Consider the following 26034-nt stretch of genomic DNA (forward strand, 5'->3'; position numbering starts at 1 on the left):
GGGTGCTTCTCTTTTGCAAGGAAGCGGGAGCCAGTCTGGAGGAGCCAAACCAGCAGTGAAGATTTCTGGGTGCGTCGTCACAAAGGCCACTAGCCAACGGGCAAGCAACCGGACAGACGCGGCAAGCAGGAAAATGCTGAAGGGCCCCACGCAGGACTTGTGGAGTGTGGGGGGCTGATCTTCGGTGCAGATGGTGCTTGTGGTTGGGGCTTCTCAATCCCCGGTGCACAACTTCGAGGGTACCTCAGAAGCTGCGCTGGAAGATACTCGCCACTTTTCCCTGGTAGCCGGTCCCACGTCTCTCGTCGCCTCCACGGATCTCAGCTCGGCTGTGGATGTTATGTTAAGGTAGCTTGTATAGCGCATGGCTACCCCAGCAACGGGGCGTCCCAGCGCTTGCAGACAACCAGATACGCAGCAACCGAGCCAGGTGTAGGAAGAGCTACAGAAAGTCGGGCCTAAAGAATGGTAAATAGCCAGGTCTTAATTTTCTTTCTGAAGGCCAAGTGATTTGTGATAGCACGAGCTTCAAGTGGGATAGTATTCCACAATTTTGGGGCCAAATATCTGAAGGATCGGCCTCCTGCTCTGCTCCTCTTGATCATAGGAATGTGAGCCAGAGTCAGATCTGCAGAACGAAGAGCCCGAGTGGGGGCATATAGAGAACCTAAATTCTGCAGAATTTTAGGGCCCGAGGAATAAAGAATTTTATGGATAAGGCAGAGTGCCTTAAATTGTATACGCTGCTTTACAGGCAACCAGTGCAAATGATGCAGAATGGGAGAGATATGACAATTTTTAGGCAGACCGAACAGACTACGTGCGGCCGCATTCTGAGCTCTTTGCAGTCTATAAATCGTGGAATGGTTGGAGCCCAACATGAGGACATTGCAGTAGTCGATGTTTGACAGCACCATGGCATGAATGATCGTCTGACGTACTTGGGGTTCGAAAAAACCCAGAATGGGTCTCAGAGACCGTAAACGGCCATAGCACATGCCTGCTACCTTTTTGGCGTGGGGGTCAAGGTCTAGTCGGTTATCGACCATGATACCCAAGTTTTTAACTTCCTTCTTAGGGGTGGGTGCAGGTCCCAATGCAGATGGCCACCACTGGTCGTCCCATTTTAGGGTCTCCTTTCCAACCAGTAGCACCTCAGTCTTAGATGAATTAAGCTGGAGACGATTTTCAGTCATCCAGTTAGCAATGACCGATGGATGTGGATCAGGGTCGGAGAAGTCTGGAAGTCAAGGCTCTGGTCGGGCTCTGCAGTCGGACCCTCGTAGAACTTTAGCAAAGCAAAGGGTAGTCTCTTGATGGTGCCTGTTTGCACAGGGTAGCCACTCCTTGGCCACAAGGGAGATTCTTCAGTCTTCTTCTTTCGTCGAATGTCGAAGGTCCAGAGTTTCTGTTCAAGTTGCAGGTTCAGGATAATCTAATCTCCTGGGGCCCAGCTACCACTCTTATCCAAATCTGGGGGGCTGGGTTACCTGCTAGGTCACGCCTTATGGGTGGGACCTGGGAGGGGGGTGGTTACACCCCCTTCCCTTTGTCCAGTTTCGCGCCAGGACTGGGGCTGGAGAGCCCCAGCACCGGTTTGAACTGGACTATGCACAGGACACCTTGTGTGCCCCAGGCATGTCTCATTCTATTCATCCCTTCCTGCCCCAATACACTAAGGCCTGTCTGGGGTGGTGCTCGCACCTCCCAAGGCAGGAAACCTATTGTCCAAGCCTCCCTTGCCGGGATCACTCCCAGCAGCAGGAGGTCAGACTCGTGTCTGTGGCAGCAGCATCCATTTTGTGATGCTGGGGCTCTGGTTAACTTTAACTGGGTATGTAGGTTACAACATGTCTTCTCCCTCTAGAAGGGAGGGATAATATCCTCATCCCCAGAAATGGGATGGGGGTATTATTCCAAAGTGTTAGACACCTTACACGACATGTTTTGATAAAGCCAAACCATAGTTACCATAACCGTCTAAGATTATAAGGCACTTTAAGAGTATATGCTAGGCTGTATCATAGAACAGCTATAAGGACATGGTTCCGAAAGCTGCAGACATGCTCAGCTCATGCTAGAGCACCATCTCACATGTTATCAAGCACTCTGCCTCCAGGATTGTTAAGGCCTGCCATAGGAGTGGCTGATAGGTTCACATGTGTCTATATGTAAGTTAGGTATAGGAATACTACACCTAAGCAAGGGGTGATTACACGACCTTGCCCCAGCTGAGTGATCAGCCAGTTGTGTCATAATGGAAGGCCAGGCCAGGGGTGGCATAATACATGCTGCAGCCCCTGGTAGGCCTAGGGTACACCTATGCCCTGGGTACCTAAGGTACACTGTACAGGGGCCAATAAGGTGACCCTATCCAAAGGGGTTATGCACCTAAAGTACATAGTATCAATTTAGAGAGAGAACAGCAGGGCTGTGGGCCCACAGCCACATCTAAGTCGAAAACCAGTAAAGCAAAAGCAAAAAGTGGGGGTGAACATAGAAAGCAGACCCTACTCTCCTACAGTCAACACCGCACACTTTCACTAAACATTACTGTGTAGATGTGCAAACCAAGCAACAAGCTAGTGTGGGCCAGGCTGTACTAAAAACACTATTTCAAACCACTGCAACAGATACCGGTGGTCGCAGCTAAGGTTGGGAACTGCTATATAGTCTATGCAAAAGTGTGTAATCTGCAGCTCATATGCCTCGAACGGAATATACAACTTACCAGTGTGCATCTGTTCTTGGCATGTAGAGCTGCAGATCTACACACGCCCACCCGCCTCCCCGGCTACCTGTATCTGTTCCAGTGTATCTTATTTAGATACAACACACATGGGTTTCTTCACTGTTATTACTACGCTTCATCTTTCCCTGTTGGCGAAAAACAATCTGAGGATGGAGCCGAAGCCCATACGCAATACGAACCAAGGGAGGAGTCACTGACCTCGTGACTTCGTAAGACTTTCCAAGAGGAAAATCAAACTGCAAACATCCGGGCCCAACACCAGATGGCGATCTATGCAAAAGTGTGTAGATCTGCAGCTCTACATGCCAAGAACAGATGCATACTGGTAAGTAGCATATTCCTTTTATACAAAAACAATTGGTCTGAAGTTCAGTCTGTGTGTGTGTGTGTGAATTAATTTGCTGACTGTGTACAACAAATGCTTAGCACTGTCCTCTGATAATGCCTTACTGCTCGACCACACTACCACAAATAAAGAGTAAGGTTCTATCTAATTTTACCTCTGCCTACCTTTGGGGTTCCACTGGACTCTCTGCACACAATACCACACTTTGGTATCGTATATACAGAGCCAGCTTCCTACACTCAACTAAATTAGTTTATTCTGGGATAAGTTTATAGCCTGGTGCTCCGGCAAACACGTTGATCCATGAAAGTGACCGTGGCTATTATCCTCCGATTCGCTTTGTCCTTAGCCCAGTAAAGTTACTACGTTCCAGAGATATATTGCGGCCTCGTCAGTCTTTTTATGTCTTTCAGAGCAACCTTCCTTGTTGAAGTCGCTAGTCAAATTTTTAAGGGTTTGTGAATTTGTTTCTGCCAGTTCCTCGGCGGAATCTGAATTTAGTTTTGACATTACTCAGTTTCAGCCCCTGCATAGTTACCAGTTTTGGTTGGTTACTTTAAAGACTGTGTTTTTAGATATGAAGACGTCTGCCCATCGTGTTTGTGAGCTGCAGACTATGAGGGTTTGTCCACCTTTCATATGCTTCTTTCCAGGCGAGCTCGTACTGACAGTTGGTCACTTTAAAAACCGCTGATACACCCTACCCAGGAGGAGATGTGGTTGCCTAGGTTTAATCCCATTTTTGCATTAAGCTCAAACATCACCACACTTAAAAGAACGGTCTGATGACCAGTACTGTTTTGGGTACATAGGCAAAAAGAAAAGCAAGGCGGGTCAAAGAGAACAGTTTCCCTCTGGGTTATACTGTACATTAAGTTCTGCTATGCACTGGCGAAGCAAAAACGCCTGAGGAAATTCAGACCCATTCCTCCAGGAAGAAGTCTTCCACTGCATCCTTGACTAGAGATGCGTTGGTAGTGAGCATTTATAAAGTGGTGACATGGGCATTCGTCCAAACTTTCGCAAAACACTACTGTGTAGATTCAGAGGTGAGGATGAATGGCCACAAGATTTCCTTGTTAGATTTTTCCCTCATGCCCACCTCCTAAGGAATGCAATGGTTGGGAATCTCTTCAAAGGAGCAGAATCTGCAGGTAGAATTATCTATCAGTAATGATTTTTCTGATGTATGCTCTATACACCTGCAGATTACTCACAGATTCCACCCTTCTCCCCTTCCTGAAGTAATTCACCTCATGGCAGAGTATCTTCTGAGAGTGCATAACGTATATGCAGTGCAGCGTAGCAGGATTCAGCCACAAGTGGGAACACTAAAATCCTACACCTGTAATTCTGTCATTGGGGGAGAGGGAGCGTCACTGAGGTCGACCTCTTCGCCACCACACACAAATGCACTGCTCTAAGGATGAACTGGTCGGGGATCTTTGCCTATGCTTTTCCTCCTCTCACTCTGTACGTTGTTAAGAATCTTTGGCATACATCCCTTACTCTCATCTTGGTGGCTCGTGGGTGAAACAAACCTGGTTCTTGAGTAGTCTGTTTCCCTTGAAGCTCCTCAACATGGAGGACCTTCTCACGCAGAACCAAGGCAGAACCAGACACCCAAACCCTAGGTCAATCTAGCCATTTGGCTCCTGAGGCCTTAGAATTTGGTTAGCTCATCCTGCCTCAAGAATGCATGACATTCTCAAACATGCCTCCAGACCCAAGGCGCGTGTCTACTACGCTGTCAAGTGGAAAGGGATTGTCCACTACTGCCTTCCAAAGCACCTGGACCACTCTTTCCTCCAGTCCAGGATAGTGTCCATTACTTTCTTCACCTCCAGAATTCAGATCTAGCTTACACTTCTTTAAGCCTTCACTTGGATGTTAATGAAGCCTACATGCTACATATAGAACAGTCTCCATTATTTATTATCTTTGTCATCAAGGCTTTTATGGAAGGACTGAAACTGGTCATCCCTTCTAGAGTTCCGTGTGCCCTATTCTGGAACCTTAATATCGTTTATACTAGACTAATGGGCTCTCCTTTTGAACCTCTACACTCATGCCGTTTACAGTTCTTCTCTTTTAAGGTCACCTTTCTTGTAGCTTTTAGGTCCCTAAGGCATGTTAGCGAGCTGTAGGCCCTCACTTAAAGCTGCCTTTCTTCCAGGTGATTAACAACAGAGTTGTCCTCAGGACCAACCCCAAATTCCTCCCAAGGGTGGTAGCCATTTTCTTCTAAACCAGCTATAGAGCTCCCAATCTTTTCCCTCAATCAGACTCTGTAACAGAAAGGGATCTTAACACTCTTGATGTGCAAATACGCCCCCCCCTGTACTACATTGACAGGACCAAGACTTTCGACAACACACAGCAACTTTCTGGTGTGCTCACTAAGCCTCACAAAGGTTATCCTCTCAAAGGCAGTTATAGCTAGGTGGATTGTCAAGTACGTCCAAACCTGCTACTTCAAAGCCAAAAGAGCATTGCCTGTCCGACCTTGGCTGCATTCCACCTGTAAGAATGGGGGCACTGTGGCATTTCTTGGTAATATTTCTATAGCTGACATTTGTAAGGTAGCTACATCGTCCTATCCACACACATTTTTTTTAATAACATATTTTATTACATTTTTACAGTGTCACTCGGGCAAGAGCCCGACAGAATCAACTTGATAACAAAATATCAGAGATAGCAGCATTTTATATCTCAATGGGCACATTTTGTATACAAAACAGAAGAAAACAAACTTAGAACTCTGCGCAGACTTCCCCACACCCCCCATATTGGCAAGCAAATTTCAATACACATATAGGACCAGGAAGAGGAAACAGTGCATCATACATGTGGGCCCATAAACTTCTCATGAGACTATTCCTATGGGGATTGGGAAGGAAGAGGAGGAAGATCAATGCCACGGTATGCAGTCCACCGAGACCATATCTTTCTATGTTTTTGGGGGCAACCCCTCACTTCAAACACCGCCATCTCCGCTCCCATACATTTATATCCACACACATTTAATAAACGCTACTGTGTGGATGTACTAGCTCACCAACAAGCTAGAGTTGGTCAGGCTGCCTTAAGGACTTAGTTTCAAACATGTGTACCATCCTCTAGGTGAACATTGTTGAAAAGAGGACTGCTTTACAGTCTATTCAGAGCTTGTGTATCCACAGTCACACATGCTATGAATAGAAAATGTTACACTGTAAGCATCTGTTCGTAGCATGTAGTGCTGTAGATTCACATGCGCCCACCCTCCTCCCTGGGGAGCCAGTGGTTGCTACAGTTATTCTTCTCTAACTTACATTTGTAACCTGTTATACACAACTGAACACATTGTCTCCAAGCTGTCCTACCTACTGGTCCATCAGTATGCTCACCCTCTTTAGGAAGTTGGCTATGTATATACTAAACCAAAGTAAGCAATAGTGTGCACAGAGTCAAACGGATCCCCAGAGGTATAGCAGAGGCTAAAGTAGATAATACCTTACTCTTTTTTGTGGAAGTGTGGTTAAGCAGTCAGGCTTATCAGGGGGTAGTGTTAAGGATTTGTTATACACACTCAGGCAAGAAATGATGTCACACACTCAGACTGAATCCAGACCAATTTGTTGTATAAAAAATAAATATTTTGTTTTCTTTCTAGAACCAAGATTTACTTAGTAGCAGGTAAGTTAAACTCTTCATACATTATTTTTTAAAAGACCGATAACACTGGATTTGTAGGAACATTTAGGTTACTTATGCAGTTGAGAAAAGGATTTGTTAACTGTTCAGAAGCACTTGACATTACTTGTAGATTACTTTTGGATCACTGTGATATTACTTTCCTAGTTTATCATGAAGCACACTTCTTACACAGTTCAAGCAACACAGGACATTAGGAGACAGCATAACTTTTGGGAAGGCACTAAGATACGTTTTGTTGCAGTACAAGACAGTTCAACAAAGAAGAATTTTCAGAGAAAACCCAGCATTCAGTCCAATGGGGAAAAACTAAGTGTTAGGTTTGCAGGTAAGTAAAGTGTTTCTGAATTGGAGTTTTAGAGGGTTGAACCAAGGTTCCCCAAGGTTCAGGTTGGCACTCAAGGGGCACCACCAGCGTCACTAAGGCGGCCAGGTGCAGATTGCCGGGTGCCAGTGTTGGCCATTGGGGCACCTCGGTTGGGGGCTGCTCATGGGCAGGCCACTCTCTCGGAAGTTAAGCTCCTAGGGTTAAAGTTAGGGCAAAGCGGGTCCCAGGTGGGCACCAAGTCCCTTCCACCAGCGGTGCATCAGTGGCAGGGTGCAGCGTGCTCAGGAGATGTCTAGAGCTCAATGCTTTTCAATGGTAGACGTCAGTCGCGGAAAGGGAAAGGGTATCTCAGGTCTCATGAGCTGTGGGTGCAGGGGTATCCGTTCCTGTCTGGCTCTTCTCACCAGTTTCGGTCGTGGGGACCCTTCCGGATGGGGCTGCAGACCTTGAGGAGAAGGTGGGTGGAGGTCGTCCAACGTAGGAACACAGGTCCGGTTCGCCGGGGGGGACATCGCTGGGGTGTTGGGCCACTCCGGGAATGGGCGCTGGGTGCAGAGTGGTGAGGGCTCGCGCATCCGGACAGATCTGGAGTCCTGGCTTGGGTTGTTGTTGGACAAATCAGGTGTCCACGGGAGAGTACAGTTCTTTAGGAAGGCAGGACGGGTCCCTGGGGTCCTTTGGGGCTGCTGGCTGCAGGACACGTCTAGTTCAACTTGCAGGGGGTTCAGAGCAGGAGACAGGCTAGTCCTCCTTCTTGTCACGTCGAATCAGAGGAGGCAAGATTCAGGGGTTCCCCTTAATACTAGATTTTATGGGTGTTACTGGGGTGTGCAGGTTGGGACCAATGGGTCCCTTCCATAGGGTGTCTACACCCCCTAGTACGCCACCCTTCAGTGGGTGAGGGGCAGAGACCTCTTCCTGATTGGAGGGTCCCCCCCATCAAAAAGATTGCACGGTCTGAGAGGTGGCCTTCACTTCACCTCCCCCACCAAAGGGGTGGGGTTGGCCAAGGTGGGCACACCTCCCTTCCTGGCTAGGTTTTCCCGCCGGTTCTCACACCCAAACTAGGGGTCAGAACCGATGGAAGCCAGTTGCTGATAGCAGCAAAAGGCTCGGGCAGCTAACACAGGTGGCACACCTTTGTAGCTCCCTCTTCGAGGACCCTGCATGTCCTGGGGGAAGAGGCATGGCACCTTTGCCCAGGATGTGATTTGTTTCCAGACCCAGGGAGCAGAGGCTCTCTACCCAGGGGTCCAGAAACCTGTCTGATGGTGGCAGATGGCTGGGAGTCAGTCAGGAACCACACCAGGTTTGGTCGTTTTTCAGGGGGCATCTCTAAGATGCCCTCTGAGTGCATTTTTCATTGAATCCCACACTGGCATTCGGTGTGGGTTTAATGTTCTGGGAAGTTTGATACCAAACTTCCCTGACTTGAATAAAGCCATCATGGAGCTGTGGAGTTTGTGTTGACAAACTTTCAGCCCATGGATTCAAAATGGTTTCACTGCTCTTAGTGTCTGTGAATAGCACAGACCCACTGTAGGGGCATATTGCTCTTGCAGCTATGTTCTCACCTGGGTATGGTGCACCCTGCCTTCAGGGCAGTTAGGCCTGCTAGAGGGATGTCACAGGCAATGTTTGTGCGCATGACCCACATAGATGTGTGCCACGTTGATTCTTTAGTTTGGTCTGCACCAAAACACCCGTCTGCATTGGCAGGGTGGGGTTGTTAAGGTGAAGGGTCTCAGAGTGGCATAAAACATGCTGCAACCCTCAGAGGCACTATCTGGTCACAAGGCCCTTGGTACCAGGGGTACCTTTTACAAGGGACATATAGGTGGCCCAGAGGTGTGCCAATTGTGGGTACAAAGGTACAGTTTTAGGAAAGAACACAGGTGCTGGGACCTGGTTAGCAGGATCCCAACTCAGTCAATTTGGTATCAGGTATCTGACAAAACGTTAGGGGGTCACCGTGCAAAAAGGGGCACTTTCCTACACCCTGTATGCAAAAAGCAATCTTAACCATGCCAAATTAGGAAAGAGTCCGTATACATCATGGCGCAAAAGACGTCTAAGAAAAACAAGTTGCAAATGTCTGGTAGATGGCAGGAATATGAAAAGGATGTGAATTTACAGCACTATATTCTACTAACAGACGCTTACAGGGTAAGTAACATTTCCCTTTTCTTTAGTTCTACTCCTTTTATAGTGCACATTTTTTTCCATTGCTCAAAATTCAGCTAAGAATTGACAAATATTGAAATTTTACGATTAAATGATTGTAGTGAGATGAAAATGAAAAAGAATTCCTGTGGTTCAGTGCATGTTTAGTTTGGTTTTACTTGTGCATTTCTTATTCTTCACCTTACTTTTTGCACATTAAGTTTTTGATGCACCCTTTATTTTCTAGCTTCTATTTATCTGTGCGGAAAGTATCCAATTCTAAGCTTGTGGATGGGACTGGTCACAGACCTCATTACAGTCTTCGCACACTTTGCCGAGCTCTGAGATTCGCAGCTACAAATCCATGCAACAGCATACAGCGCTCTCTTTACGAGGTATTGGTTAATTTTGCATGATTGTTAGCAAAACATTGGGTATTTGATTGGAAATAAAGGTTGACTAAGTCTCTTTAAAGTGTTAAATGATTGTGTGAGCCTGTAAAGCAGCAGAAGGCATGATGTTAACCAAAAGTTAAGGGTGGAGAGACCTGGCAAAATTGCAGATGAATTTTTATTTGCAGTGGCAAACTGTTGAGACAAGCTGTTTATCTGTATTGAGCAAAATGTCTTGAGCGTAGACTAGCTCCTGGGAGTTGTGTGCCATTTTTGTTGCCTGTTTTAGATGTGAAAATGTTTTGAAGTGAAAAAACAGCAGTACCATTATTACCTTCTCTTATGCCAGTTCTTCGGGCTTGGTTTAACATAAGGGCAGTTACATAGTACTTGGTACAGGTTTTTCCACATTTATTTGAAGCACATGAACCAGATATGACTGCAAGCTCACTGAATTGTCAAGTAAATCCTTTGACGTTCAGAATGTTGCAGGGTCACACTCACTGCAACTCTGATGTCTAAACCTTGTTCTTTTACAAAGAGAAGTTTTTTTTGTTAAGTTTGTGTCCTGTAACCTTAATACATTTTATGGCACTGGTAATACTTGGATAACTGTGTCACTGTTATAACTGTGGTAATTATGTTGGTGGTATGTATTAACTGTGGGTGACTGGGGCTACAATGATCACGGGAGCCTGAACACAAGGCCATTATCTGTTTATGTAGATATTAGACCTTGCATCTTTTGGCATGTTTTCCCTGTCTCTTTGCTTTCTGGCCTCCTGTTTTTAATGGTCCCATGGACTTCGTTTTTCTGGTTTAGTGCCACTGTGCGCTTTCTCACTGCTGTTCAATGTAAAAGTGCAAGTTGTCCTACTCTAAATTGTGTTTGTGGATTGGTGTTTCCATGGTTGGCTTATTTGATTTACTACTAAGTCCCTGGTATAGTGCACTGCGTGCACCCAGGGCCTGTAAATCAAATGCTGCTAGTGGGCCTGCCACAGTGATTGTGCCACCCAGACAAGCAGCCTTTCAAAGGGGTCTCAGATCTGCCACTGCAGTGTCTGCACACAATTTTTAATGGCATGTCGACCTGGCAAGTGCCTCATACTTGCTACGCCCTAACCTTACCTTTTCTTACGTGTAAGGCACCCCTCACGTAGGCCCAAGTTACCCCCCTGGTCAGGGTGCAGTGTATGTGAAAGCTAGGACATGTCCTGGTGTGTGTGACATGTCCAGATAGCGAAATACTGCCAATTTTGTTTTTCACTATTCAAAGGATATCTGTCCCATAGGCTATCGTGGGAGTTGCTTTGTAACCTCTTAAAAGTAGAACTTTCCATGGGGACAAGATGAATAAATGGAGTTTAGGCTCTCTGAACTCAGAACTTAATAACACATCTTTTTAGTGAAATCTTTTTTTTAATTGTGTGTTTGAAAATGCTCCTTTTAGAAGGTAGTCATTTTCTTGTTTAACCAGCATTTGCTGGTTTGTGTATTGACAGTCTGATTTTGGATTGACAAGGGTTTAGGATGTGCATTCACTGTAGACAGCCACCGGGGGGTTTAGGTGTGTCCTGCCTTTCCTGGATGACTCAGAGCTGAGCTGAATAGACCTGGGCTGCATTTAGAGTAGCGGGAGGAGTTTATTTTGCACCTGAATCGGCCCTGTCTCCTTTGCACAATGCTCTGTCCTCCTCCTGCCAAGAAGCTGGACCCGAGAAGACGGAACTGGTTTGGACTGAGCTGAGAGACTTTTTGCCACAAGAGAACAAAGGAAAATGTTGTAGAAGTATTGGGGCCCAGAACTTTAAAACTCTTTGGGATCAAGGAGCCTGCCAAGAAGAAGAGCTGGACAAGCTGTGAGGAGGAACTACTACTTTTCTTTGTGCTTTGTTGTGTTATCCTACAGTGGCTGCTTCTGTCTTGGGTAGAGAAAGGACTGGACTGAACTTTCTGCAACTTCTTTGAGTTTCTCCAAGGGCTTGAGGTAGAGCCTGCCACCTGTGCAAGAAGTCTCAGGAACAGCAAAGACTTCATTTTCATCTGCTACCAGCACTGGGAACTGTGTGTTTTGTGCTGCAACAGAAAAAAAAGAAACCTGAGGCCCCTGGCAGCTCCGTGTCCTGAAGGCACCGCAGAGGGCACTGCCGCACTTCTCAACGAAATCCTGGTCTTACTGACAATGCTGAGCCGCTACTTGCACCGTGACCTGTGGACACCGCACTGCTCACCCCCTCGCTTCACATCGGCGCCCTGGTATCCCCCAATGTTCCATGCTGACATATACGCTGCTGCTTGCACTGTGGTTTGAGGGCACCGCTCGTAAGTTACACGACGCACCGCCCCGTCCCACACCACAACCTTGGCATACTAATGCGGCGCCATAGACTCCGGCTAGTCAGGTGACAACAGCGCTTCTGCAACGACGCCGCCACTGCTTGCATCGTGACCTGCCAGCACCGCGACTAGCACCGCACCACTTCGCACCTCAGCCCTGGTCTCACCGACTCCGCTGGATGACAGTCACCAAACCACTGCCTGCACCACGACCTGAGTGCACCACATGCTGCACTTTCACACCGCATCCTTGATGCCGGCCGGCGCTCCCGATTTCAACCGCACGGAGTTCGATCTGCAATACGTGCAACTTCAAGGGCCCAACAACTCCTGCACCAACCTCTGGAACCAATGTCTGCCGATACCGGCTCTTCGGAGCTCACTGCGAGGTCCCCAATGCCCTACATTTCTAAAGGTACTGTTTTGCGGGTCTTCCTGACACTGTAGCTGGACTGAGACGCTGCTGGGGGGGGGGGGGGGGGGGGGTGAGCAGGGGTTATTTTAGAAGCTTATCCCTGTTACCTCGGCTTGGAAGAAGAGTCACTACTTGCACAGTGTAACAACCTGCCAACTAGAGACCCCCATTTCTTTCTAACTGTAGCCCAGTACCGTCTTAAGTTGCTCAGGGACCTTGTTATCCTTCCGTGCGGTTAGGCTATGGATAATTGGCAGTTGACTTGGTGGGAAGAGGTGTGAACAGCAGATAGTGCCACATCTTCCAGCAGTTTCCTAGATGAAGGCAGGTGATGCTATGAAAGCTTCGTGAAAGGTGCAAGTTCTTTACTACATTAGTGCTGCTTAAGAACAGATGTCAGCTGGATGTGGTAACAGGCTGCAGTTGGTTATTGTCTGGGGAGCTCTGGAGGAACATTGCGTCTTCCCTGACGGTTAAGTCTTTGATCACTAGCGATGATCAGTGATGCAGGTTGGGAGCACAGCTTATCAGGGGTGATGGAACATTTCGGAGAGCTGCTACAGCAAAGTAAACACATGCTAGCCTCGCACTGGCAAACAATGAACGCTTGACATATTTATGTGTTTTGGGTCAGGCTGGGCAATAATCCAGAGACGCCTGTGACCTGAAAGATGCTTACTGACGGCTGTTCTAGGTACATTAACTTGCTATGCTGTACTGGTCATCTGCAGACTTTTCACACTTTAGTGGTGATTCCATAGTTGATACCTCTGGAGCACAGCTTAAGCCTTATCCATTCTTTCCTAGTACCTAAGAAGGTATTTATAGATGTGGATGCTCGTTTCGCAAAATGTTATTTTATGTTCAATCATTTTTTTATTGATTTATCAAGTTATTCATCATCCTCACAGACTTGCCAGCAGTCATGTTATAATAGACTGCCAACATAAGAGAAACAAAACTTAAAAAGGAGCAAAAAGCCTCTTTCCAGTCTCATCCAGAAAGCCTGGTTTACTGGTGTCAGTTTGCGTAGTTTCCTTGGGGTTCTTCAACAGTGTACAATCCCGTCCCTAGCTAAATTATTCACCAAGAGATCCCAGAACTCATTGATGTCTTCCCTTCCCTTTACAGTAGGTACTGTGTGCCAGCTTTATAATACCAAGTAAACACCATATCCTTCCCCACCAAGACTTCAAGATTGGCACTTTTATCTTCTTCTGTAGCACCAGTATTTAATATTTTTCTGCTAAGAGTAGGTTTGCTGCAATTCTGTCTTTTTTCATGTATAGTGGGTAGCTCCCATTCAGCAAGCGACCCAAAAGGATGTTCTCAGGGCATCTGCATATCTGTGACCTTTTTAATAGTTCTAGTACATCCTCCATATCAGTAGTGCCATAGTATGTGGAAAATGATGGCATCGCTGCTGCAAACCTTCCAAAATGTATCCATTTTGGCCAGGTCTTTCACATGTAGTCTTGCCAGCATAAAATGCCATCAGTATAGGATTGTGAATAAGGTTTCTCTTCCCATTGCTGGTCTGTCATGATTAGTAATTCTAGTGAAGATGTACTGACATTGGTCTCCATCTAGCTGTATGCCTAATTCGTGTTATCAGGCAGTCTGATATGTGGCTTTATACTTCATCTGAGTTGTCTGTCGAATTTTGTTTTTTTTTTCTTCTTTTTTTTACTCGACCCAAAGGTATCAGAGCGCTTTACATGAGCACCAGTTGCATTCGAATGTTAGAGGTTGGTAATGGCATGCACCACAATGGCTTAGTCTCTTTTCTATTTATTCATTGCAAAGAGTTCGCTAGTTGTCTCCTGTGTTGGCCCTTGGTGCATCACCCAGTGTCTGACTTGCATGCACTTAAAGTACTCTGACAGCCCATATTCTTTCTTGACCTCTTAAAACTCATCTAATTCATATTACACATGCCTATCATTAGGAAACAGCTAGCCTATTTCCATTATGTAAGTACATTTCTTTGAATTTCTGGTGTGAAGTTATCATTTTCCCACACCAGGGTAAAGGGTGACTTGCATGAGGTGATTGCTGCCCATCTACTGAACATGTCCCATGTTCTTATTAAATTAGGTAACAAATGGAATCTAAAAATTGTAATTGTTGTTTCTTTGGTATCGAGGGTAACTTCCAAAATTGATGCTTTGGCGATTTTTGGTTTTTCAGCATGGATCTTTTCTGCATTCACATGCTGTGCATTAGTGTTGCTCACAGTAGCAGTGTTTAAAAGATCTTGGTGAATACAGTTGTCACCCGATAAAGTAAATAGTGTGGTCCCGCCAATTTCGCAGGTGCATCTTAATTGACCTTGTGAGAAAGTGTCTCTTTTTCAATTGTTAGCCTTCACTTTTTTCCTAGTTTTGATGTGTTTTCAACTGTAGTGGGCAGGGTCCCTGCCATCCAAGTCCCCTGTGCCAGTGCTTCTTCCCTAAAAACATATCCACAATTGGTACTTCTGCCCCCTGTAAGTCCCTAGTAAGTGGTACCCTGGGTACCTAGGGGCTGGGAACTGAAGAGGACCACCCTCACTGGGACCATGCCACTGCCCTTGCATGCCCCTGTGAGGTAGAAAACGAAAAAGTCGACATGGCACCCCACCTGGGTCCCCTGCTAGATCACACTGCCTGAAGGTATAGGTACGTCACCCCTCTAGCAGGCCTCACAGCCCTAAGACCGGGTGCACTATACCACAGGTGAGGGCAGATCTGCATGAGCAGATATGCCTCTACAATATTAGGGTCATTTCCTTAATACTGTAAGTGCCAGTGAAGCCATAGAGAGTACATGGACTGGAAACTTGACAAATCGAGTTCCACAGCACCATGAAGGCTTTATTGAACGCATGAGTGTTCGTTACCATACTACTCCTCTCAATAAATCCCCACTGATGCAAGTGTGGGATTTATTGTACCATGTACTCGGAGGGCAACTCAGGGGTGCCCCCTGAAAACCTACCAACCCTGGTGTGGTCTCCGACCAGCTGTAGCTAGCCAGCCACCACCAGTCATGTTTCCGGACCCCTGTGTATAGAGCTTGTGCTTTCTGGGACCAGAAATAATGCACATCCTGGGCAGAGGTGTCACACCTCCTCCTGCAGGATGGGCCCGTGCTCGAAGGGGGAAGCTTCAAAGGACTGCCACCTTTGTAATGCAACCCTAGCATTGTAATGCTAGCAGCAGATGGGAGCCCCCGTTTTACACCACTTTGGAGGGGTGGCGGGGCAGGAAAACATAGAAGAATAGGAGGTGTGGCCACCCCTGCCAATTCCACCCCTAAGGTGGTGGATGCGAGGTTAAGCACATCTTTCAGTCCCCACCATCTTGAAGATGGGGAGACCCCTCAAATCAAGGCTAGGTCTATGGCCCCTCCCACAGGAGGGTGGCATAATAAAGGGTGTAGCTACCCCAGGTAAGGTGTCCATTGGTCCTACCTGCTACTCCCCCAATACGTCCCTAAATTCTGTATTTAGTGGCTCCCCCAGACCTAGAAACTAGATCTGCGATGACCTAAGAAGCAAGAAGACATCCCTGCAGAGAACACTGAAGAAGACGACTGCCTTGGTCCCAGCCCTACCGGCCTGTCTCCAGCTTCTGCAAACCTGCGACTTGTCTTGCAGCCTGCAAACCCTGGAAGGACTGCTGGCTTCTAAAGACTCCAATCTCCCGTGGACAGCGGACCTGTCCAGAAGAAACCGACTTAAAGAGCTCCGGATCCAGCTGGAACCATGATCCCTGCCCACTCTGCACCAGACGCAAACGGCCATAGTCTGAGTGGCTTACCTGTTCAGTGAAGTCTCCCCAGCAATACTAAGCTTGAGTCCAGCGTTGGCTGACCTTTCCTGATATCCACGGCGGATGTAATGTGAATCCAGAGGCTCCCCCACCCCGATCACGCCGGCCCTGGTTAGAAGACTCTGATGTCGAAAGGCTCTCCTGCACCAGAAGCCCCTCGACCTTGGTGATCTCAACTGACGGTGCCCCTATGACCGCCTACATCTCTGCTTGCCTCTTCTGTTACTGGTCTCTCTCCTGCAACCTCTGGTGCGCCGCCTGCCGCCTATTTGCCAAAAGAAGAAACTCCATTGAAAAGCATTGGGGACCCAATGCTGATTTTGCGCCCGGCTTCTCCCGTGCTGCTGGTGGTGTATGTTTGGTGTTTCTTTGTGGCTCCCCCAATGCTAACCCCCAAAGCTTGGCCCCTGCAACCGATCTACTTACTTGCAAGCATTGTGGCTCCAAGCACCCCCATTCTCCATTGAAAAGCATTGGGCCGAGCTTCGATTTTTGACCTCTGCACCCAGCTGCCCCTGTGCTGCTGGTGGTGCAGTTTTGGTACTCACCTGACCCATGCCCTTTGCTGACTTTGTCCCGAAGACTTGAATTGTAAGTGCAATGCTTAACCTGTTTAACCGGTTTATTTTCCCCATAGGATAATATTGAACTGTTCTGAAAAGTTTCTTAGTGTTGATTTTTCAAAGTGAAAAGTATTTTTATTTAACAACGTACTGATCTGATTGCGAGGATCTAGGTCTTAAAATAAAACACAAAGTATAATTCCGAAAATTGGTCTAAATCTCCTTGAGTCCTGTGTCCATTATTGGTCAATGTTGTGCAATAATTGTCTTACCCTCCTTTGTATTAGGCCAGGCCTAAGGCTGCTCACCCACACTACCAATAATAGAGCACTTTGGCTTTTACATTGAGCCCTGTACACTTTTGGGGAACCCCTGGACTCTGTGCACATAGATGGTTCCTGACGTGCCCTTCTGTATTAATGGTTACATTCTTCCTTTGGTTAACTCTATGGGTTTCTGTCTGGCGTTTCCATAATTTTAGTCACGGACCAACACAAAATGCTGAAACTTAGCTGCCAGATTCCCACACTCCCAGTCAGTGGGCAATGCTCTGTTGATCCGTTGATCAGTTGGTCAGGGATCTTTTTGTTCGCTTTTCCGCCTCTCCAATTGATCCCTTACTTGGTGAGGAATCTCAGACAAACATCCCTCATCTTGGTGGCTCCGACATGGGCCAGAGAACCATGGCTCTCCACTCCACTCCACTCTAAATACCCATTGTACTGCGTGAGAAGCTTCCCCGCAGCCTTAATATTCTCACACAATACCATGGCAGCGTCAGGCACTCCTTGAGAGCTCAAGCTGGCCATTTGACTCCTGAGGACTTAGAGTTTGGTTACCTTGGGTTGCCACAGGATTATATGGATATACTCAAAAAAGCCTGTAGACATACTACATGTACCTGCCCCGCTGCTAAGTGGAAACGTTTTGTGCATTATTGTACCTCTAGCATTATTAATCCATTCACCCCCACCGTGCAGGATATTATTTGTTAACTCCTACACCTTCAAAGGTCATTTTTGGTTTACACTTCAATCAGACTACACTTACCAGCTATTGTGGCATACATGCCGATCAGAGAGCACTCTTCTCTCTTCTAAATCTCGTTTATCAAAGCTTTCATGGAGGGCCTCAAGAGTAATCACAACTTGTGTGCTCCCCACTCCTATCTGCAACCTCAACATTGTTCTCACCTGCATTAATTCCCCCTACAGTTCCTCTCCTGGAAGGTGGCTTTTAGCATTGCAGTCGCCTCCCTCTGACACATCATTAAATTACAAGCAATCACTCTTCATGAACCGTTTTTGTGCACTGGGAAGGACTACCAATCAAAAGGTTTTCCTTAGGTGGTCTCTCCTTTCCACCATAACCAATCTATTTAACTCCCAGTCTTTTTCCCACAACCCGGCTCAGTAGCTGAAAGAGCACTCCACACTCTTGATATTAAATGTGCTGTAATGTATTGCACTGATATGACTAAAACCTTCTGTTGACACATCAGCTGTTTGTGGCTTTCTCCTAATCTCATAAAGAACATGCCATATTAAAGGCAGGAATTGCTAGGTAGATTGTTAAATGCATCCAAACCTGTTATGCTAAAGCCAAGAGAACTCTACTGCCCCGCCCCAGACCACACTCCACCCACAGGGAGGGTGCCACTATGGCTTTCCTAGTGAACATACCCATAGCAGATACCGGATACCTGTAAAGCTTCCATATGGTTCACTCTGCAATCTTTTACAAAGCATTATGGTGTGGACATTTAGTCAAGAGAACAAGATAGAGTTGGTCAGGCTGTTCTTAAGACCTTGTTTGAGACCCCTGCAGCATCCACTGGCTAGCCACCACATAAAGGATCACTGCTCGTTAGTCTGTTCACAGAATGTGTTTCTGCAGGCACAAATGTTACTAGTGGAATGTTACTTACTTACTAAGCATCTGTTTATTGTAAATAGTGCTGTAAATTCTCATGCCTCCACCCACCTCTCTTGGAGCCAGTGTTTGGTACAGATATCTTTCTTTTTCATTCCTTCTTTCTTTTTCCTGTATGGTCACTTGTGGCTTTTGTGCACATTATTCCGTACTTAACTTCACTCGCTGGGCGAAAAGCAGTCGTAGACCATGCACAACTACTTCCACAGGAGGATTCAAAGAGACATTGTGACTCGAAAGACTTCTTCGAAGAAAAACAACTTGCAACGTCCGAGCCCAATGCTAGATATCAGGAGTATGGACAGCATGTGAATCTACAGCACAACTTAAACCGATGCTTACAGAGTAAGTAACATTCTTTTTGGTGGCAATCACCTTGATGAGACTGGTCATGGAGTTCCTGTCCACAATCACTTTTTTTTGCCAACAAATTGGTGCTGCAAATCAGGTCTGCTTTCCTTCCTAAAGTGGTGACTGCCACTTACATCAGTCCATCACTCTACTGACCTTCTAACACCCGTCCCACCCCACAAAGGAGAAGGAGCAGCTGCATAGATTGGATCCTAGGCGGTCAGTCACTTTCTACATAGCCCACACCAAGGATACAAGACTGGATAACCAGCTCTTTGTTGGGTGCTGCGGTTCCAAGAAAAGCAAAGCGGTCCAGAAGCAGACACTGTTCAAATGGATTATTCTCTGCTTCAAGAGCTTCTTCTCTGTGGCCAAGAAAAAACCCTCAGAAGGGATCGAGTCCCACTCCACCAGGGCCAAATCATTAACTTCTGCCCTTGGAAGAGGGATCCATATTGCAGAGATTTGCAAGGCAGCTACGTGGGCATTGTTACGTATTATAGCCTGTATTCTGAAGTGCATAGGGACGACCACGTTGCCAGATCTGTTCGGCAGGACTTCCTCATCTAACCATTCATCAATCATGGAAGGAATCTGTTTTCGATTTCTGCTACAGCTAATAAATCTGAAGGGAGAAGTATCCATCAGAAGAGAAAGTTACATGTGGAAACTATCTTTCTGGTGGGTACTCTTTCTACCAGCAGATTATGCACCTTTTCTACCCTTCTCCCCGTTAGATGGGTGTGTTGTAGGGCAAGTCTAATAAAGTCCCCAAATAAAGTTTGCTACTGCACTCCTTAAAACTGATGCCAGAACATCAGTTCCCCTTAAAGGCTTGTAAAAAATGGATGGAAACTGGCTTTGTTCCTCCAGGTTGGGCGTGATATGACATCTGTGACGTCATCCGGCGTCATGTCTAGTGTTGATATGAAGCCAGCACTCCTTACCAGTGGCTTGAGAGCTTTGAAGTTTCCGGATCCAGTCTGTCTGCTGGGATTATTCAACAGATTAAGGAATTTGAAGGTTAATAAAGTATCCACCAGAAAAATTGTTACTACAGTTAAGTAACTTTTTCGTTTTGGTCTTTCATGCTACAAAGATTTCACAGCTGATGCTTCTCTTTTGTTACCTGATATGAGGAAATGGGGTAAATATTATATGGTGTGGGTATTGAGGTCAAGTAGGTTTAATCTGCTAAAACCTCAGCTCAACTCTAGATAGCTGTGTAACTGAGCAGCAAGGCATACACAGAGAATCAAGTGTAAAGACTAAACGGCACCAAAGCAATTGATGAAGAAATAGACAACACTCGAGAAATCCGACACTGATTTATAAAAATAGACTGTATTGTTAGAATAATTTTGATACTGGAATGAAAAAATCCACTGGGAGGCTTTCGGAGATGTGGATCTTACAAATAATAAAACAAAGCATTTTCACCAACCCATGAACAGGCCTAGGCAAATTCTATAAATTTGACACTTCCCCAAGTTTTCCTTGAAAAAGTTTCTAAGTGTCAATGCGGTTGGGTAGAAGTACTTGGGGTGACCAACTCTGGCAGAGAGTTAGTCAAGGGGGACCAGCTAGGTCCTTAGAAACAGCTTCCTCCACAGAAGAAGCAGACTTCAAGCAGTTCCAGGTGCTTTATCCATGTTGCAATGAATTCCTATGAAGTGGTCCTGATGCAAGGGATAAAGATGCTGAAGAACCTCTGGTCCTCGATCCATGAAAATGATGAGGAGATCCTAGTTGCAGGATCGATGGTCCCACAAAGCCCTCCCCGGTCTGTCCAAAGTGAATTTGCTCTACATTACTAGTCTCACAGTGTCATGTTCGCAGGCCAATCTTTCCTGGTGTGATAACTCGCCTTCTGGGGGTCCCACCAGCTTTCTAACAGGACTTTCTGGCTTAGCAGACTTGGGTGCAATACTGTATTCCAGGTATTGGTTCCTGATGCTACATGGTGCCGGTGGTAGCAGCTTGAAAACTCTGGGCTACCACTAGCCCCAACAGGCTTCATCAGCTGTTGTGCCCCTGTGCTGCTGCTAACAGGAAGCCAGTCGGCTGGCCCTTGGAGTCTCTTCGCTTTGCTGGGCTGTGGAGACATGTCTCCTTGAGCAGGACACGGCAGGACAGTCTCTCACTTCGCTAGCCAGCAGGTGCAGTCCTTGACGGTGTAGCCTATCTTTGCTGGTCACTTGGTGCAGCAGGGCAGATCAGATTCCCTCCCATCTGGTGACCACTTTCTGTGTAGTGTGGCATCTGACTGTCCCAGGATACACCACTCTGCCCACTCACAAGATGGCGAGATCTCTCGCTCTCTTGCTCTCGCTCTCGCTCTCGCTCTCTCTCTTGCTCGCTCTCTCTCTCTCTTGCTCTTTCTCTCTCTTTCTCTCTCTTGCTCTCTCTTCCCCACCCCTATGGTGTGTCTACCTCAGGGAGTGCTACACACCCTTGGGAAAACCTGTTTTGCAACTGGTTTCCCCTCTATGCCCCTGTGCCATCCTGTCTGCCTAAACAAAGGGGCAGCCCTCCTTCATGTTGGGACACATACGCCCTTCAAAGGCACCTTCTCCTTTGAAGTCTAAAACCCAACCCATAGGTGGGAGGTAACATCTCCATGGCCGACAATCCCTCATTGTTCTATTTCCTGAGAGTCATCGGAACTTCTCTACAGGAGTGCAGATAGCTCTCTCGAAAAGGCTCCATGTTTGCCCGGAAAGACCACAGGCATTTTAAATGCAAAAAGAGCAGATGAACGGAATGTTGAATTAGTAAAACATTCTGTGAGAAAGTGCCATCTTTCTTGCATGGTATGCCCCCACTTTTTGCTGAATTGCTGAATGTACTTTGACTGAGTGTGCCCTGGACTCCTGCCAATCAGGTGCCCAGGCATATGTTCCTTCCCTAAAACCCAAATTGGCAAACCCTGGCCACATGTCAGCCCCTGGTATTGGTACCCTAGGTACCCAGGGCCTTGTGACCAGGCAAGGCTTCTAAGGGCTGCAGCACTTATTGTGCCACCCTTAGAGGCCCTGTACCCTAACACAAGCACACTGCCCTTGCAGGCTGAGTGTCTGGGTACAAGACAAAACAAAGAGTCGACATGGCACACATCCCTGTGTGCCATGCCCACAACCTACACTGCCCTGGCATACATCAGCCACCCCTCTAGCTGGGTGCCCTATGCCAGTGGTGTGGGCACAGGAGCATGAGCCCTATGCCCCTACAGTACCCAGGTCCATTCCTGGGCACTGTAAGTTCAGTGCTGCCATTTAAGAGTACATGGTGCTGAGAGCTCGTCAAACACAAACTCCACAGCACCATAATGGCAACACTGAAGACTGAGCAGTTTGGTATCAAACTTCTCAGCACATTAAACCCGCACTGATGCCAGTGTGGGATTTAATGTACAAAGCACTACAGAGGGCATCTTAGAGATGCCCCCTGAAACCTAACCTATAATCCACTTCTGGTCTGAGAGGCTTCCTAGGCTGCCACACAGCAGACATGTTGCTGGACCCCTGGGTGTACAGACCCTGCTCTCCTGGGCCTGCAACAATGCACATCCTAGGTGAGATGCTAGATCTCCTCTCCCAGGATGGACAGGGGGAAGCTTCAAAGGCATGCCGCCTTTGTGAGCTTCTCCAGGCCACTTGCTGTACTCGGCAACTGGCCCCCACCGGTTCTGACCCCCACTCTGGCGGGAAGACTGTCCGGAAACCCCAAATAAGGACAGGGGATGTGCCAGCCTGCCAACCCCACACCTCAGGTGGGGGAGGCGAGGTGAAGCACATCTCCGGGCTCTCGCCATCTTGAAGATGGGAGGCCCAGCCCAATCAGGACTAGGCTACTGCCCCCCCTCCCACAGGAGAGTGGCAGGATAGGGGGTGTACCCACCGCAGGGCAGGGACCCAGTGGTTCCTGCCTTTTACCTACCTGTAACGCCCCTAAATCTAGTATTTAGGGGCACCCTGAACCCTCCTTCCTTAGATTCCAGATTCCGAAAAAGCAAAGAAGAGCAAGAAGAAAGAAGACCTGCCGTACAGCGGCTAAGAAGAGGAAGACACCAACTGCTTTGGCCCCAGCCCTACCGGCCTGTCGACCCTCGTAACCTGCTCCTGCCAAATCCCGGCACCTCTTGTGGCCAGCAACCTCACAAACCCCGGAGGACCTGGCTACCTTGTGACTCTGAGCATCTGGGACTCCCATGAGCAGTGGCGCTGCTCAAAGCAAGTTTTAACCCCCGGCATCAGCCCGGAACCGCGACCCCTGCGCACTCTGCACCCGCCAAGCCTGGCCTGTGCCGGAGTGCACAAAGACCCCGAGGACGTCCCCCCGGCGACTGTGACCCCGAATCTGGCACCCAAGGACTCACCTTGACGCTCCTAACGACGCCTGCAGCCTCAGAACCAGGGACCTCCCCCACCCCAAACCGCGATCAACAGAGGGTAAGATTTCCCGACACCAAAAGGCACCCCTGCACCCGGCGCCCTGCGGCCCCCTGTGCCCGACTCCTGGGTACCCACCTATCCTCCAACTACCCAACTTACCCCTCGAAGTGGTGGTGGCACCTGAAGCATCTTCGTCCCCGAGCTTGCAGCCTTTGTTCAACCTGGAGCTTTCCCATTGAAATCCATTGAGCGCCCAAAGGCTCAAAGCCGCCCGAGTGACCCTGTCTGTGCAACCTCTACTCCTACCTACTTCCCCATTTGCCCTCAGCAAGTGACCAGGAGCCCAGCTCCCACAGCCGCGTGGCATGCTAGTCAGCAGCCACCAACCAAGGCCCCCCTGCCTTTCATAGGATAACATTGGGCCTAACTCACTCTGCACCCGGCCGCCCCAGTGCCGCTGAGGGTGTAACAACTGTACCAACCTGACCCGGGAAGAGCCATGAGTATGTGCACAAAACCTTAACTCTGCCAGTCGAGTACTTATCCAAAAGCCGATAACCCAATTTTAAATACTCGCCTGCTATTAGGAGAGATCCCAGTGCTGGATTTTGGTGCCCAGCACTGACCCTGAAAAGTACTCACAACCGTACTTACCAGTAACCCAATTTTCTTCCATAGGAAACTATTTACTGTTGTTCTGTGAAATTTCTTCTAAGTGTCGATTTTTGCAAATTACAAATATTCTTTAAAAATCGTACCAACTGTGAAAACGTAATTACTTACCTGTTTTAGATAGAGGTACTGAGCCTAGGAGCCCAGCCCAGGATTACAAAAGTAACGAGAACATTCTTTACCTGTAACTTGAATTTTCTCCCATAGGGAATCATTGATTGTTTTCTCTGAAATTTCTTCTAAGTGTCAACTTTTAAAATAGCAAAATATTTCCTAAAAATCATAACAGTAACAAACGAATTTACTCACTTGTTTCCAAGACCATTCCCAGGACTGAATCTAGGATCCAGTCCTGGAAATAGAAAAGTAATCCTGAAAGTAATCTATTGCAAATAACTTGAAACCCCACATTGAGCTCAATGTATTATTGTTTGAAATTGTGTTGCCTATTGCAACAACCTGTAACTATTGTCTACAAAAGTCAATTGCATATTGCAAAGGTATTTAACTAAAGCCTCTCATTCTGAGAAAGTATTTTAATAGCTATTGTTGGTTCTAAAATAAAACAAGCACATATTTGTTATATAAACCATTGGCCTAGAGTTCAGTTCTTGTGTGTGAGACCATTTTCTGACTGAGTGTGTACAACAAATGCTTTACACTGTCCTCTGATACTGCCTTACTGCTCGACCAAGCTACCACTTTAGAGAGTAAGGTTATATCTAACTTTACCCTCTGCCAAACCTCTGGGTACTGTGGACTCTGTACACTCTGTACCTATTTGGGAACAGTATATACAGAGCAACTTTCTCACACATTCCCCCCCCGTCACAGATTTGGGTTAAATTGATAATTTTTTTGCACGCCACGCCATTCCAGTTTAGACACAGTTTAGGAAAGTGCCCCTTTTTGCATGGTTGCCCCCACCTTTTGCTGTGCTGATGTTTGATGCTCCTTGACTAAGTGTTCCCTGGGTTCATATTAATCAGGTACCCAGGGCCTGTGTTCTTTCCCTAAAACTGTACTTTTGTACCCCCAATTGGCACCTCTCTGGCCACATGCAAGTCCCTTGTAAAAGGTACCATGGGTAACAAGGGCACTGTGATCTGGTAAGGCCTCTAAGCGCTGCAGCACATATTGTGCCACCCTTGGAGGTCCTGTATCTTAACACACACACTGCCATTGCAGGCTGAGTGTTTTGGTGCAGAGAAAAGTGAAAGTTGACATGGCACACATACCATTGTGCCATGCCTGCAACCCACTGCCTATGGTATAGTTAGACACCCTCTAGCTGGGTGCAATATACTACTGGTGAGGGTACAGTTGCATGAGCATTGTACACCTACAGTGTCTAAATCCATGCTTGGACATTGTAAGTACAGTAAAGCCATAAAGAGTATATGGTCTTGGAGTTTGTCATTACGAACTCCACAGCACCATAATGGCTTTACTGAATTCTGGGAAGTTTGGTATCAAACTTCTCTGTCCATTAAACTCACACTGATGTCAGTGTTGGATGTAATGCCAAATGTACTCGGAGGGCATCTTCGAGATGCCCCCTGAAAAGCAACCTGACTCGAGTATCCTGGCTGAGTGGATGCTCACCAGCTGCCATCACCAGACATGTTTCTGGACCCCAGTGTTGAGAGCCTTCCGCTCTAGTGATCCTGAAACAAAGCACATCCTGGGCAGAGGTGACAAGCCTCATATGTGCAGGGTCCACAAAGGGTAAGCTTCAAAGGCCGGCTACCTTTGTTAGCTTACCCTGCCTTTTTCTGCTCCCAGCAACTGCCCCCCACTGATTATAACAACCACTTTGGAAGGGAAAATCAACGGGAAAACCAAGATGGGAGGAGAGGTGTGCCCACCTTT

At 47.2% G+C, this 26034-nt stretch overlaps 1 protein-coding gene across 1 annotated transcript in view; it reads left to right on the forward strand.

Annotated features, from left to right (window-relative positions):
* MDN1 (midasin AAA ATPase 1) overlaps positions 1-26034 on the forward strand; it is a 2002810-nt gene that overhangs the window by 373390 nt on the left and 1603386 nt on the right. Inside the window, exon 21 of the mRNA XM_085611158.1 lies at positions 9536-9683. Within this exon, the coding sequence (XP_085467284.1) occupies positions 9536-9683 (148 nt within the window). The remainder of the gene's footprint in view (positions 1-9535; positions 9684-26034) is intronic.

Source organism: Triturus cristatus, chromosome 6 (genome assembly GCF_964204655.1).
Source record: "Triturus cristatus chromosome 6, aTriCri1.1, whole genome shotgun sequence".
In the NCBI taxonomy this organism is placed as follows: Eukaryota; Metazoa; Chordata; class Amphibia; order Caudata; family Salamandridae; genus Triturus; species Triturus cristatus.